The following is a 15,912-nucleotide window of genomic DNA, read 5'->3' as shown; positions in this document are numbered from 1 at the left end:
TTTAACGTATATCCCCAGTAATGTATGTGCCTCAGTGGCCCCTTTGTAAACAGGAATTCCATGTAGAGGAGTCAATATTGGATTCTGAGCAACTTTGAGCTTGACTGGTTTCTGATGACACTGGTAGCTCTGATTTCTCTAGGAATGGATCAGGGTCTAACTGCACTTCCCATTACCTTGGCCCACAGGTGCACCCTGAGTGTTACACTGGAGCAGGCCATCATTCTAGCCAGAAGCCATGGGCTGCCTCCTAGATACATTATGCAGGCCACCGATGTGATGAGAAAGCAGGTAAGTCCCTCTCTGCTGTCTGTCTTAGGGGAGTTGCTTTCTAGGACCTGATTTGCCACTCTTTATTTATCGGGTGGCTTATGGGTGCCTGTGTGTGATGGACATTTCTAGGCATGGGACTCTGGGTAAGCCATGACTGAGAAGCTTGTGCAATGAGAAAACAGTACAGATACCTAGTCCAAGTGCGGACCCTTGGGAAAAGGGTTTCTCTGCTGTGTGACCTGGAAGCAGGAAGGGAAATGGTCACACAAAACAAGAGTGGACTGGGCCTTTAGCAGTAACAAAATAAAGGATGTATGGCACTTCTGGAAATTGTAGGCAATTTACTAAACCTGGGAAGTTAGGAAGGGACAGAGGCAAAGAAGAAGAGGGATTGAGAGCCCTGCCAGTTTCTGTGATCTGCCAAAGTCTTCCAGTCCATGATAAGATGTGTGCATGATGTATGCATCATCCTGAGGATAAAGTGCTCACCTCGGAATTTCCATTTGAGTCTGAGTATGATCCTTTCAACTGTCTTTCCATCACCAGAGACTGGACTCTTTCTGTGTTCCCTTTTAAATAAAATGAATTCCCTAAACTGTAACCCAATAGCATTTGAAGTACCAAGGTAACTTGGTCTTAAATAGTTTAAATTCTTTTTTTAAATGCACTGGCTTCCATTGTTCTGATTAGAAAATAGAATTGAGCTAGTCCAAAAGACGTTTAAGCAGTAATAAGAAAAATGAAGGTCATCAATTTTACATTTTTCTGTCTCCATCCTTGGCCTGCTGCAGTAAAAGCTTACTTGCCTTGAGTTGTTCAGTGACAGTGACTTCATTAGATATGCTCTTGTTATTATAGCCACTTTATTCATTAAAACTTGACTCAGGCAAACATAAGCATACACACACACACACACACACACACACACACACACACACACACACACACACACCGGGATTGTTCCCAAGATTTCACTACGGAATTTTAAGCTAGCCGTGAAGAAATGGACTGAAGAAGCCAACAGCGGACTAGCAAGTGCAATGTGGATCGCAGGTCCAGTGAGTGTGCGTGCCTGGGCACTTCTGCGTTAGGTATCCTGGGTTAGCAGTTGACTGAATGGAACTTAGAAGGTCACACAGGGATTCGTTAAGTTTAGACCCACCAGGAAAGTGTGACATACTGTTGTCCAGGTGGCAAGTGACAAACACAGATGCAAACTGTGGTGAGGTTTAGGAAGGACTTGGGGAAGTACATGCGCAAGTTCTGCTTTAAAAGAAAAAAGGTAAATTTTTACATCAGAGGTGGGATTTAGGTCAGAAACAAGAACAAAAGGGTGAATGAAGTCTTCTTTGCTTTTCTTGTGTTACTCCTAGAGAATGTACATGGGAAACTTTGGAAAAGCTCTCCCAAAATTACACCTTATGAGGAGAAGGAGCTAGAGTGAGCCTTTCATGAACATTCCACTGAAGAGTTTATTTTGAGTTGGTTCCATATGCATTTCTACCTGTGGGTCTGAGTGACCATGATCCTCTGTAATATCTTCAATCATGAAAACAAAATGGACATAGAGAAAATAGAGATAAAGAGAAGTTGATATACATGTGTCTGACATCACTGCTACAAAGTTCATTACAAGCATGATATACATATTTGTGTATACATGATATACATATCAATACATGATAAATAAATAAATACATATATATATGTATAAATAGAATCAGAAAGACCAAAAAGCCAGGTAGAATCTAAACTGCACATATTTTGTTTATCACTCTTTCATCTGAGAATTATATAGATGAATAGAAAATATGCCAATAGTTGTTTCCAATTACACCAGTTATATGAAAAGCTTTCTATCACTTAGTGAAATATTATGAAATGACACAGAGAATTATACATGAATATTGTACCTAGTTACAAAACATTTTTTATGCAGGTATGACCTAGACATTCTAAAACTAATTCTTGTAAACATTAGGATTGAACTCACTAGCAATGCTAATCTAAGCAAGAAAAGCTGGGTTGTCACTGACAGAGAAATAAGTTATAAATAAGTAAGAAAGAAAAGGCTGGAATCACTAATGAGCCCTGTGGTACTTTAGTGTCAGTATGACCTAATAGATATAGCCAACACACATGCACTTACACACACACACACACACACACACACACACACACACACACACGTGTGTATACACACAATATGTGCACACACAGATTAAGTATAGATGTAGAAATAGTGTGTGAGCATGTTTGTTAGTAAACTAACCCTGTCTGCTAAAAAGGTCTAGAAGCAGCTTTTTGCTAGTAGTAACAAGGACATAGAGTATCCAGATCTTGGCTTCTAAACACGATTTGGAAGGAAGGAAGAAAGGGAAGGAGGGAGGAAGTGTTGTGTCCAAGGAAAAATGGTGACTTACTTGCTGAGATGAAAAGATGGCCTTTGGGTACTGGGCAAAAGCAGGCACTGACATATTATGAAGGTGGATCAAGGTGTACAAGAAGCAACCAGAAAGAACTCCCAGTACTCAAAACCAGAGCAATTTGAGAGAAAAATTTTAAGAGATTCATATTGTACCTCAGAATGAAATTAATCATTATCTGTGAGTTCCTGCTGCGTTAAATATATACTTGAATAAAGGATTTGGGAAATTGAAACTCATCTTGATAGAAAATTCCATTCCATCACAATATTGATGTATCATCAGTGGGGGCTGAAATGGTGAGCAGAAGTATGAAGGGGAGACTCACTATTCACAGTCTCATAGTCGTGACTTCTTTGCAAAGCCTACAAAGAAGTGGTGACTTTACTGTAGATGTCCCATTAGAAAAGAGATCAGGTAATTTCACAAGTGCTAAGATACAGGGACAGCATGTATCTCCTAATGTCATCCACAGAGAATGCCCCAAAGTCACTTCCTTGATTTTCTTGTTTTAAAAAATGCATCTCCTCTCTCTAATTATAAGCACACACCAGACAAATCCAAACTGAGACTGTGGTGGTTTAAAAGAAAATGGCCCCTGAAGGGAGTGGCACTATTAGGAGGTGTGGCCTTGTTGGAGGAAGTGTTTAACTGTGGATGCAGGCTCTGAGATCTCATATATGCTCAAGAAACTGCCCAGTGTTTTAGACTACTTCCTTTTGCCTGCAAGATGTAGAATTCTCAGCTACTTCTCCAGCACCATGTCCATCTACATGCTACCATGTCCTACCATGATGATAATGGACTAAACATCTGAAACTGCAAGCCACCACCTCAATTAAAGAGTTGCTGTGGTCGCGGTCTCTTCATAGCAATAGAAATCCTAAATAAGACAGAGACATTATACATAATATTGGCTGGTACCCATCCAAAGTACGAAGGTCATCAAGAACAGGTTCTGAGTAGCTGTCATAGAAGCATGGACCTTGTTCACAAAATGCAGCATGAAATTCTACACTGGAGGATCCTGGACCAGAAAAGGAGCCTTCTTGGAGCAAGTGGTGGGATTTGAACACAATGTACCATAATTAATAGCATCATATTGTACTGATTCCTGGTTTTGATAAAGTATGGCTAATGGAAATTTTAATAAGAAGGGAAGCTTGGTGAAGTGTGTAGAAATCTATTTTGTTCTTGCAGATATTCTCCTAAGTATTCAATGTCTTCAAAAGAAATAAGACTGGCTACTATTCTTTAATCCCTTCTTGTATGTCCTTTTTGCCTGTTCATCTTTCCAGATCTGTTTTCATTTCTTAGTTTTATTTTGAGAGAATCTATCCTTTAGGGTTTCTATTCATTTACTCTCAACTTTATTTAGGGTAGTATTGGATGTGCAGTGGGTACTTGGAGCATTTCAGAGTTTTGTTTTAGCCACTCTCCTTCCTCTGTTCCCAGCACCAAACCCTCATAGTTGGGTCAAAATGTAATTAGCTCCCATTAGGAACTAAACAACGGTTATAATTTCATTCATGAAACTGACAGGTCACAGGGTCCTTTTTATTGCTGAAGAAAATTGTCTTTATATCACCAACTTTGAGACAAAACTCTTAGATTGCATAAATCCACATTTATATGGCTTGTATAAAGATTCTTTAGAACTATTTAGAAGATGTTTTCTTATAAAAACACTATTACACTTAAAATAACTGTCCATCTGAAGAGATGCAGGTGTGACTCCTGTTCTGTGAAAGTGTTGGGGACTAGCGTGTGTTTATAGCATTGATCATGTCCTATTCTCACTGTTTTAAGTTATTAATTGCTTCTGAGGATAAAGATTAAGGTGTGGGAATAAATGGGAATCTGTTAAACTGACTTTTGAATGAGTCTAAGGCTATGGGCTAAATAGTATTTAGAACCATATAATTTAACTCATAAGAGCACTCATAAAATGTTCATATAGTGGTTTCTGTTGTATTCCTTATTAGTGTACCTTGATGTTAAACAGTGTTAGAATAATGTCTCAACTCATGTTTATATGAATTAACTCAGAACATCATTGAGCTGAAATGATTTCCCTGACTTTCAGGGTGCAAGAGTTCAGAACACAGCTAAGAACTTGGGGGTTAGAGACCGGACTCCTCAATCAGCTCCAAGGTAAGTGTACCCCATCTACCACTTACCTGAGGGCTTGCTGGCCTCTGGCAGTGTCAGTCATGGCAAAGGTATGTGCTCTAGTCCATGCTCAGTGTCATACTGACACTAATTGTAAGAAATTCAATTGGTGAATTCAGTGGTTCAGTTTGGTGAGGGGCTAATGAATGCTTTCCGAAATAAACGGACATTTTTATTTTGAAAGTGAATTCAAAAAGAAGGGTCTATGCAAATGCAACTCAAAATGTAACTACCAGTCTACCGTTTCCATTGCCCCTCTGTGACTGTCTACCATTTCCATTGCCCCTCTGTGATTGTCTACCCTTTCCATTGCCCCTCTGTGACTGTCTACCCTTTCCATTGCCCCTCTGTGACTGTCTACCATTTCCATTGCCCCTCTGTGACTGTCTACTGTTTCCATTGCCCCCTGTGATTGTCTACCCTTTCCATTGCCCCTCTGTGATTGTCTGCCCTTTCCATTGCCCCTCTCTGACTGTCTACCATTTCCATTGCCCCTCTGTGACTGTCTACTGTTTCCATTGCCCCCTGTGATTGTCTACCCTTTCCATTGCCCCTCTGTGACTGTCTACCATTTCCATTGCCCCTCTGTGACTGTCTACCGTTTCCATTGCCCCTCTGTGACTGTCTGCCCTTTCCAGTGTCCCTCTGTGATTGTCTACCATTTCCATTGCTCCTCTGTGACTGTCTACCGTTTGCATTGCCCCTCTGAGATTGCCATGCTCTTCTCTCTGCCATGACTGGAAAACTCCTATTTAACTCACAAATCCCAGTTTGGATGTTATTCCTACTTTGAGTTTTGCTTGAGTTGCTGTTTTGTCAGGCTTCCTGGTATCCTGGGTATCACATTATGCCTCTTTTTATGTCATGTTGCCATAATAATTAGAGGTTTCTCTGCCCAACCCCAATATGAGTTCTCAGAAGACAGAGAATATACTTTTATTTAATCAGTGACTATATAAGACATCAAATATTTACATTTCTTTCAAGACCAAGGAATGAATAAATGAATTCAATGAATTAGTGAGCTTTTTGTTGGTTATATCAAATGTTCACAGTTCACCAATTATCATATGAAAGGACTCTAAGTGAATGAACATAGAGAAATGTTTTCCATTTGATTTCCCATGATTAGGGTAAGCAGGCATCTATCTTGAAGTGGAGCAACATTAAATAATTACTCTTACATTTGATCATTATTATATGTTTGTATTTTAACAAAACATAGGCTTCTCCAGAGCCTGACTTAGGTAAGATGTTCTTTGTTTCTGTTCACAACACCATTACCAGAGAGGGGATAGTGACTACAGCCGTTTACAAAGTTATACTTCATTTGAGAAACAACTTGGGGGGTGAGAGTGCTTTTAAGAGGGAAAACGTATTTCCCCACGAAAATGGATGGGGCTCTCCTGTTGTAGCTGCATGCATTTTCAGTGCTGACTCCCAACTCTATGTAGTCCTCCAGTCTTGCTAATGTTATCCTTCATGGCTGATTAGATTAGAGTCTTAAGGCTTTCTATTGCTAAAGAATCATTACACATGAACGTTCTCTCTAGCACCATGAGCAGATGTGGTATATTTGTATAATAAAAGCACTGAAGTGTTAAAATTCCAATAAGAAAACAAGATAATAGCTTTACAAGGTATTTTCAGCTAGAGCCTTTGAACACTAATAAACAGTGGGGTTGGAATAAGGCTTCAGGACCCGATCAATAAACCAATACTCCAGCTGAACACAAGAAAACAAACTGATGAACTCAAGACTTTTCTCTATTGGATTATCTTTAAAACACTTTGAGATGAAACATAATAAAAATGAACCAGTTATAAAATTGACACGTTGTGCGAGGGAATAAAGCCTTAAGACAGAAATAAAAATCACTTCAAATTTTTATTCACTATTTCACTCATTCTGCAGTTATTTAATGAGGAAATACAGTGTGTGTTACTGTTGCCCCAGGGAGGATGGAAGCCCAGGACAGAAGTGACTGTGGTCCTGAAGGAGCTTCCACTTAAAGAAATGAAGTGTGTGACTGGGGACGTAACTCAGTGGTAGAGCACTAGCAAGTCTGCCTGGACTGCTCAAGGGCCAGGATTTGATTCCCAGCAAGGAAGAGACAGGAAAGAGGGGAGGGAGGAAGGGAAGGGGGAAGGGGAAAGAGGGAACGGGTGGAGGAGAGGAGGGGAAGGGAGAAGAGAGGAGTGGAGAAAGAGGGGAAGAGCCACGGTCTTTGGAGATGCTAGAATACAGAGGCTCACATCGGCCTAGGCTCCCTCCTGACAGGAACCAGCACTTTCCTCAAAGACAGTTAGTTAGCTGGAGGACACACTTAGTTCTCAGGGCCAAACTACCCATTGGCAAAGCTGGCAAAAGATTTCTAGAAAGTTCATTCTTGGAGGTCCAATGAGCTATCTCTACCTAAGGTTTTATTTGGTTCAAATCTCCCACCCAGCCTCCATCATTGTATTCCTAACATCCACTTTCTTTATTATTGTTATCTTTCACTTGGCAAACATATACTGACATATATGGACTTTCTGTTATGTGTCTGGGAGGGGCAGGCCTTTCAGTGAAAGCAGGTGAAAAGAGGTAGCACACATCATTGCTTAAAAGAGAGAGAAGAGAAAAACAAGTTCTGAGTCCCAACTCCTGTGTGTGTGTGTGTGTGTGTGTGTGTGTGTGTGTGTGTGTGTGTGTGTTTCTCTCTGAGATTCCAACTTCTCATCTGCTAGATGGGCAATTGCTGAGACACCGTATATTTTAACTATAGAAGAGGCATTTGCTCTGTAGCCCTGTTAGCACATGTAGGAGGATAAAGGGCGTGGTTGTAGGCAATGAAGTTTTGGGACTCTGCTCGATGCAGAAGTATAAGCCCAACAAGGCAGAAGAGGAAGTGGGGCCAGGACAGCCCTCACTCATGCAGAACCTCTGGTAACCATGTGTAGGATAATAGCTTCATATGCTGGGCCAGCAGAAGTCCCCTACACACACACACACACACACACACACACACACACACACACACACACCGATAATTTAGATGCCAAAAGTAAAAGCTGCAGCATTAGAGTCCAGCTCCTTACCTATTACATTTCACTCCCAAAATTCACCTGCCTGTGCTATACTCCCAGAACTGTACAATATCTATTACAAGTGTATCTGAACTCAGATAACCCTGAGTCACTTCCAAGAAGCCTCACAGAAGCCGAAGCTTCCTGGCTCTGCAGTAGACAGAGCTATTATTGCATTTGGTGACTACAGGGAGTAGCCTTTGCTCCAATTTGCAAGGCAGACATTTCCAAGACTCATTTCTCTGCTAGCATTGATCATATTGGGCACAAGCATGCAGAGGAAGGTAATAGAGTGTGATCAGTAGGACGTTCTCCACCAGCCCTCCCATCTCCATTACCTGCTTCAGGCCTCTGCACTTCGTTACGCACTAGGCAGAACTCCCATGGAAACAGGAGGATAGAAATTGAGAAAGAAAAGAACCTTCTGATTGTTCTGTTTTCCCAGCCCCAGGAGGCAGTTTGAAGCAGCATCTTGTCCTTCAGCTGCAGAAGAATCTTCCAACTACTTCAGCTCAATTTAATGTGTTCTTTTCTCTGGGAAGGACAAAACAAGCATTTCAAAATTCTCCTTCTCTGTGGAGATAACCTATGGGGCAGAAGCCACCTTTCAGGCATGAAGTACTTTTTGCAAACCTCCAAAGACAGTAACTTCTGGCTTCCAGACTGATAAAGTTTATTTTATTAACCAGACTTACAATTTGGTATTAAATCATCCCCGTTTCTCTTCACTGGTTTAGAATTAGCATGGTTTTGTATGTCACTGGGAGAGAAATTTATAGTTTTCTAAAGTGACTAACAATGCTTTTAAGTTATTTCAATTTACTGTGCAAAAAGGAGTAACTTTCCTTGGCAACCCTGGTCTGAATCACTTTCAAAAAGCTGTAAGATTGGGTTGTTGAGACTGGGAGTGTAGCTCAGTGGTGGAGCACGTGCTTAACAAGTATGAAAACCCTGGGTTCAAACCTTAGCACCAGTACACACCCCTGACCACACACACACACACACACACACACACACACACACACACACACACCCATACACACACACACGTTTCAAAATTGAGTTCCGCATTTGAGATACTAGACTAATGTACAAAGTAGGACATGTGTACCTTTAATTCTTAAGGAGAACAGGTACAATCCAACACCCAAGCACTTTAGCTCAGCCGCTAGGTCAGTTGTTCTCATGAGCCCTTTGGGGTGGCGGGTCACACATCAGATGTACTGCATATCAGATATTTACATTACAATTCATAATAATAGCAAAATTACAGTTATAATTTAGCAATGAAATAATTGTATGGTTGGGGGGTCACCACAACATGAGGGACTGTATTAAAGGGTCACAGCATTAGGAAAGTTGAGAACCAATGCTCTAGATGCACTTGTAAGTAATGCATGTGGCCTTGAGGTCATTAGCATTATCTGGCAGCATTTTGTTCCTTTTGCTTTGGTTCTAGAGTTAGCTTTTAGCCACCCTGTCCAACTTGTATAAAACTAATGAGTTCTCCTGAGCTGTGTGTTGCTGCAGTATGGTCTCAAACAACTAGGCCTGGCTGTGAAGGAGTATGCCCCAGCTTCTCCACAAGTAACATGAATTCCTTGAACCTGGAGATAGATCCTACCCACAGGTGGTTGATGGCTGGCTGAGCCAGTCATAGATTCTTAGAAAAGGCCAAGCAACTAACTGTGTCTTGAGATTCAGGTTTCAGGAAGCTGTCACATCAGCCCATCCACAGCCAGCCTCTGCTCCACAGTGATAGTGCAAAAGGAGGGAAATTTGTAGTAGGTATAAGAAAATTTGTAGGTCCCCATGAGATAGAGACCACATCACTGCAAGATATCTGTGGTGGACAGGGTGCTAACTATCATAATAACACTGCCTCCTGGCATTCAGGGGATAGATTTTCCTATCAGCAAAGGAAACAGACAGCCTCGAGCAGAGCAGCAGCTTCTAAACAGTGGTTCTCAACCAGTGGCTCACATCAGATAGCCTGTGTATCAGATATTTACATTACAGTTCATAACAGAAGCAAAGAAATAGTCTTGTGGTTGGGGGTAAAAGGGCAGTGTTGTTTAATGAGCAGCCTTCTAAATGTGCTCAAAGAAATGGAAGTATTTTCTAAATCACAGGTCCAAAATTTTGGATGAAGCTGATTCATATGCTATTCCACAGAACAGACAATGTGGTGAATGACTGATGGAGCCAAGAAATTATTTAATGTATTTGTTCTGCCAATAAAAAAACACTCTGGTTAGGGTGCTATACTAAGTGATTGTCATACTGTCCTGTGTCTTTTCCAGGCTGTACAAGCTGTGTGAGCCACCACCTCCCGTTGGAGAAGAATAAGCATTCCCAAGAGCCAGGCAAGCAGAAGCTTCCAAATGCTCGCCAAGTCCACCGTTCTCCTCTGAAGATAACGAGATGCATATTTAATATGTAACCCTTTCCCCTGGTGTAAATAACTGATGTTTGGTTTCCCTTTGGATATTTATGTTGGAACTAGCAACTCATTCAGACAGTTCAGCATCACACTCTATGTATTGACATTAAAGATTCGTATTAGGGCAAAATTCACTGCTGGAATTTATAGGAAAAATATACAGAGATAAAGGATTAACTATTTTGCTTCCTTTCTCATTCATTAATTATATTGTATTTGTTTTTAACTTCCCCAGTGGACACGTGTAATACTTGGTAGTTTTTCTTGAAGAAGTCTGTCACTAAAAATGATGGCCACACTCTGGAAGCCGTCATACAGAAATGTCAGGGACAGTGTAGATTGGGAGGCACAGATGTTCATCTCCCCCATGAACCACACCGAAGTGCATGTGTGGAAGGTAGAAAAATCTGCGCCTCTATTTCTTCTAAGGCTTCTTGTTAGTGAAGAAAGTTGTGAGGTTCTGGAAAGACTTCTTCACTGTTGTCAAATATGTTCTCTGTCTGTGTAAACATTCCAGCAGGAAGGTGCTTCTGTTGATCTCTGCAATGAGCCATGAATACTGGGTGATGGACCATTGATGGCTGTGGATAGGGAGTTGCCAGGATTGGGGAAGTGAGAGGAGGAAGTGAGGAAGAAAAAAACCTATTTGAAAACTCAACCTTGAACTGAGAAAGACAAATGTAATTTTATGAAGTCTTCTTGTGAGATGTCAGACCCTTAAAATAATATACCATCATGAGTATTTTTCTATAAAGTTGTATGTATAAGATGTGAAAATAGATTTATTTGTTGTACTTTAAGGGGCCATTAGGGCAGAACCTTGATAATTTATGTAACCAAGGTATAGACTTATTCATTCTAAAGTATATGCAGTGTTTATATCACTTCTGTGTTGATACACTAACGTTTTTTAACACCATGAATAGATTAATATTGGTTTTAAATATATAATTTTAAAAATAATTAAAACATCATCACTGTGATTCTGGTAGAGTTGTACTTTGCTTAATAATAGTAATAAATTGTGCCTTTAGGTGATATTATCATTGTACAAATGTCACAGGATACACTTACACAAGCTGTAACGACTATGGCCTTATTAGATAATATGGCCTATGGAACCATCTCCTAGAGGCTGTCCATCACTGACCCAAAGGCCACTGTGCAGCACAGGACTGTGCATGGATGTAGGCTAAGCACATGAAATCCTTACCTTAACTACAGTTTGGGCAAACCGTTTTACTTTATAAATTTCATAATGACTTTCAGACCATCATTAAAAGCTGTCTTTACTGCCAGTGATATATTTAATTTAAAAATGTGTTCCAAAGGTATGGGGTACATGTATCCTACTAGTTAGGTAAAAATTATTAGGCACTCACAGAGCACCTGATATTTTTTACAATAAATCTGTATGTGATTAATCATGGGGAAACCAACATCAGTTGCTAAATAAAAGCCTTAGTATTTTGAATCTAATTAAGAGAGGGCCTACACTTGCGTATTTATTTACATGACATACATCCATAACTTTTGGGAAATGAGCATTCTTGCTATCATCAGCATACAGCTCTGATGCTCTGGTAATTCAGACTGTCATCTGCTGAAAGTTGTAAGAGTGAGAACTGATGGACTCACAGGCCCTTCGTGATGCTTCACTGTTCCTCACTCATCCTGGAAGTTAGCCTCCAGAGAGCACAAAAGGCCTATGAAGCATGGTTATAGCTCATCGAGCGTATTATCGGCTTTGGCAGTATTTATAAATTACTCTTAAGGATTCACTCTATATAACAGAATGTGATCAATGTGATTTTTTGAGTTAAACATATTATCTTTGTACACAGCACTTACTAACTTGAAAATTTTCCTAGTGGTTTATAGTAACATCAATCAATCACTGTAATTTTTTAGTGTAATAAAATTATAGCTTCCATGGTTTACTGTGTACTGAATGGTACCTCTGGTTGCCTAGCCCAAATTTTGCTATTCCTTTTTCACATAACCTTGTAGCAGTGATGAAATATGAGCTTGTTTTATTGCCCACACTCCATAGCTAAGCTAAAGCAAAGACTAACCCAGTGACTTGGACAAGTTCACATGGTGAACATGGTGGAGTCAGAGTTTAACCTGGGAAACCTACTTTCTTTATGCATTGTGCTGCTTTTCTTTATTAATGTGAGAGCCACTATAATATTAATAATTATTTTCTTACTAAAGTTGGAGCTTTGTGATGTGCATTGTCATTTAATTATACAAATTATGTTGCAAAATCAAGTGGGAATATGCAAAATGTCTTTAATGTATGAGAACGATAGGGTCTTTTGGGTATTTCCCATTCATAATTGAAGAGGTTACACATGTATTGCAAGCCAGGAGTAGGACATCATATAAAACTTGGCTGATAAGAAAACTGATAAAAATCTCTAATAGATGAGTAATCATTTTTCACTACCATAATATATACCTCCTTTTGACACTGGGTCTTTAGCAGGTCTTGAAATTTTAGGACACACTTGCTTTACTGTTGCATTCTCCTCTTTAACCAGTGTTTATTGATAAGCTACTGAAAAAGCTTACTTACTATTCTTCCAACTTCTGTATGCAGACATAGGCTACTGTCTACCCGTCGAGAGATTTCAGATCTTATCATGGGACCTGAATCCTATGTACTATCTTACAGATTTTTCTCATTGGTGTCTAGCATTACAAAGTTTAATTTTGTCAAAATATGAAGATTTGAGGGCTAACAATATATCTACTTCTTATTTAGAGAGACAGACAGAGGGTGAGAATTTCTGTTGCAGATTTGCTTGACAGGATGTGTAGTGCTGAGTTTCTAGTAGCTGCTCACTCCCCTCTAAACCAGCATCCCATCTGGAGGCTCCTGCTGCTTTCTTTCCCTTTAACACACTTCTGTCTAGTGTCTTCAATCCCTTGTGGATTTGGTGGCCACTCTTCTTGCAGCAAGATGTTCAGTTAAAAAGGAAGATAACACTGTGGCTATGAATGTGGTGTAGCAGTTGAGCTCTTGCCTAGCACATGGGAAGCCATATGTTGAACTGTGTTGGTTCTCCTTTAAGCTAAAACCGAAACACCAGTATGCAGAAGAGAATGATGCAGTAGAATTGCCAGAGTTCTAGGCCAGCCTGAGCTAGGGAGTGAGTGTGAGACCAGTGTGAGACACTGCCTGAGACAGACTAAGATGCTACAGTGCATGTTACATGGGCATGGCACTATTGCTGACTATATTGATTTTAACTTTGAGTAGTTCAATTCAGAATGACATGAAGTTGATCTTACGCTAACTTTAACAGTGAAGAAAATCAATGAGAAACAAATCCCAGAGTAGGTATTAGCTAACTTTAAGCAAACAAAATCTCAGAGGAGGTATTAGCTAGTATAGGCAAAGTAGGAAGCTTTAGGTTGAGAGTAAACTATTGTAATTAAAGCAAATACATTTCTATTTCAAACAGTCAAGTGCTCTTACATGAGTCCAAGCTGCTGTAGTGTGCAACGTGATTCAACATAGCTGAGCAGGTGTTTTCTTACTCATTTGTGTTTTTATAAAATCAAAGTATTAAAATTTCAAATGAATAACCTTGCTTTAACTCATTTGTCCTTTAGAAAAATTTTGAAGTAATTCCAGACTTTTCACACTAGTGGTATTAAAACTAAACTACCAAAATTTAGTATTTGACAGAATTGCTTCTGAATTTTCGGAAACTGGTTTTTAAAGTTTTGTTTTTATGTGAATTTTCCTGCTAGCCTGTAGTTTAATGACTCTTCCTTAGCCAGTTATGATTTCATTAACATGCATATGCATCAGTATGTACTTGTACATATACATATATTAACTAGTTTTCAGAAATAATCCACTTGTGAGGGCAAAAGAGTCTGAAGTGGCTTAAGATGACCTAAGTTTCAAATAAATTAAAACACGTTATACTTTGTGTCGTTGGAGTTTAAGAAAGAATCCTAGGGGAATCTTTACTCTGAAAAAGAAGAAGAATAAGAAGAAGGGGAAATATAAGAGGCATATTTACTAAGAATGGCCCCAACATAGTAATTTTACAAATGGCCCCCATTTCCTAGGTGTTGAAATTGTATGCTGGTCATAGTGGTTAATCTTTGGTTTCAGAATCCTTTGCTACTCTAATGATTTGCCATTGGTGGTGTTGTTGGCATTCATGTTGCCAAGTACCACCTGGCATGCCTGGAGGTCTGCTAAAATACAGTCTGTGCATCTCTTGGTTGTGACCTAGTGGGAAGCCTGCTTTACTCAGGACAGTTTCTTCTCCCACAGGGTAGATTCCTGAAGTATACTAAATCTACTAAATGATATACAGATACATACATAATACATACATATATATATATATATATATATGTCCTTATATATCATTTATCAACTATTTTGTGAAAATTAATTATAAAAATTAGACTTGGGTGTCTTATTTGTATGAAAACATGAGACATAGGGTTTGTGAATAGACAGTATGATGTCTGCTGTAGACACCAGTGCTGACTAGGCGTTAGGTGTGACTGGTGGGATATCTTTTGTTCACTGTGCTTGCTTTTTGTGTGAGCCAGCTTTTCTTCTTTTTCTTTCATTTATTTTTTCTTTTGTGGTGATCACTGTGACAAATTATCTGAGATAATTAGCTTACAAAGAGGAATGGCTTAATTTGGCTCTGAGTGTTGGAGATTCTAGTCTACAGTCAACTGAAACCTGAGTAGTTGGGCCTGTAGTAAGTAGCACCTCAAGGCAGGAGAGGATAGCAGAACAAAGCTATCTTGTTCATTAACCAAATCACAAAGATGAGAAAGAGATTTGATCCCCACAGACTTTGAAAGGAAGGCTTCCACAGACACAGGGCCTCCCCATTGGCCTCCACCTCCCAAGAGCACCATGAAACAAGCCCTTAACCCAGGGACGACCTCTGGGAGACATGCCAGGGTCCAAACTGAATTACTATCCTGTCAATCTTAAATCTACTTACCTAGTTTACCGATAAGAAATAGCTTAATGGACATAATTATTAAATTGTTAAATGATAGTTACTATAAATATTGGTAGTACTAGAAATAACAAAAGTTTGGGTAGATAATTTTAGGCACAAACAACAATTACTATCATCCACTCATGTAGTCATCCAACAAATGTTTTGAAAATTTACTTAATAAAAGGTGCAACCAGAGTTGAGTGTATTGGATGTATTTAATTTAAAAAATCTTCACAAGATCCCTGTATCCCTATGTATACAAGGGTTACTTGGATCTTTACTTAAAATTATGTTATTCATTGATGAATCTATTCTAATACCATATGTGTATTAAATACTATACAGTCAAGAACACTAAGTTGTTGAAATATTTAGAAAGCATACATTTGAATTTAAGTATCTAATGCCTCAAGCAAGTTTATTAGTTTCAGAGGAATATATATTTTTGTAACTGCAAGTATATGAGTAGGCCATAGCTTTTGCTTAAAAATATTTTTGTAAGCACTCATGTACACAGTATTCATTT

The 15,912-nt window shown here is 39.3% G+C and overlaps 1 protein-coding gene across 1 annotated transcript in view; it reads left to right on the top strand.

The window, feature by feature from the left end:
- Prex2 (phosphatidylinositol-3,4,5-trisphosphate dependent Rac exchange factor 2) overlaps window positions 1-10,560 on the top strand; it is an 85,201-nt gene extending 74,641 nt beyond the window's left edge. The window contains exons 6-8 of the mRNA XM_059254010.1: window positions 189-291; window positions 4,786-4,853; window positions 10,244-10,560. Coding sequence (XP_059109993.1) covers window positions 189-291; window positions 4,786-4,853; window positions 10,244-10,289 — 217 coding nt within the window. The 3' untranslated portion in view covers window positions 10,290-10,560. The remainder of the gene's footprint in view (window positions 1-188; window positions 292-4,785; window positions 4,854-10,243) is intronic.
- Window positions 10,561-15,912: the final 5,352 nt, after the last annotated feature.

Source organism: Peromyscus eremicus, chromosome 2, assembly GCF_949786415.1.
Source record: "Peromyscus eremicus chromosome 2, PerEre_H2_v1, whole genome shotgun sequence".
NCBI lineage: Eukaryota > Metazoa > Chordata > Mammalia > Rodentia > Cricetidae > Peromyscus > Peromyscus eremicus.
The sequence above is the reverse complement of the archived record's forward strand: the minus strand, read 5'-3'. Positions and strand labels throughout refer to the sequence as shown.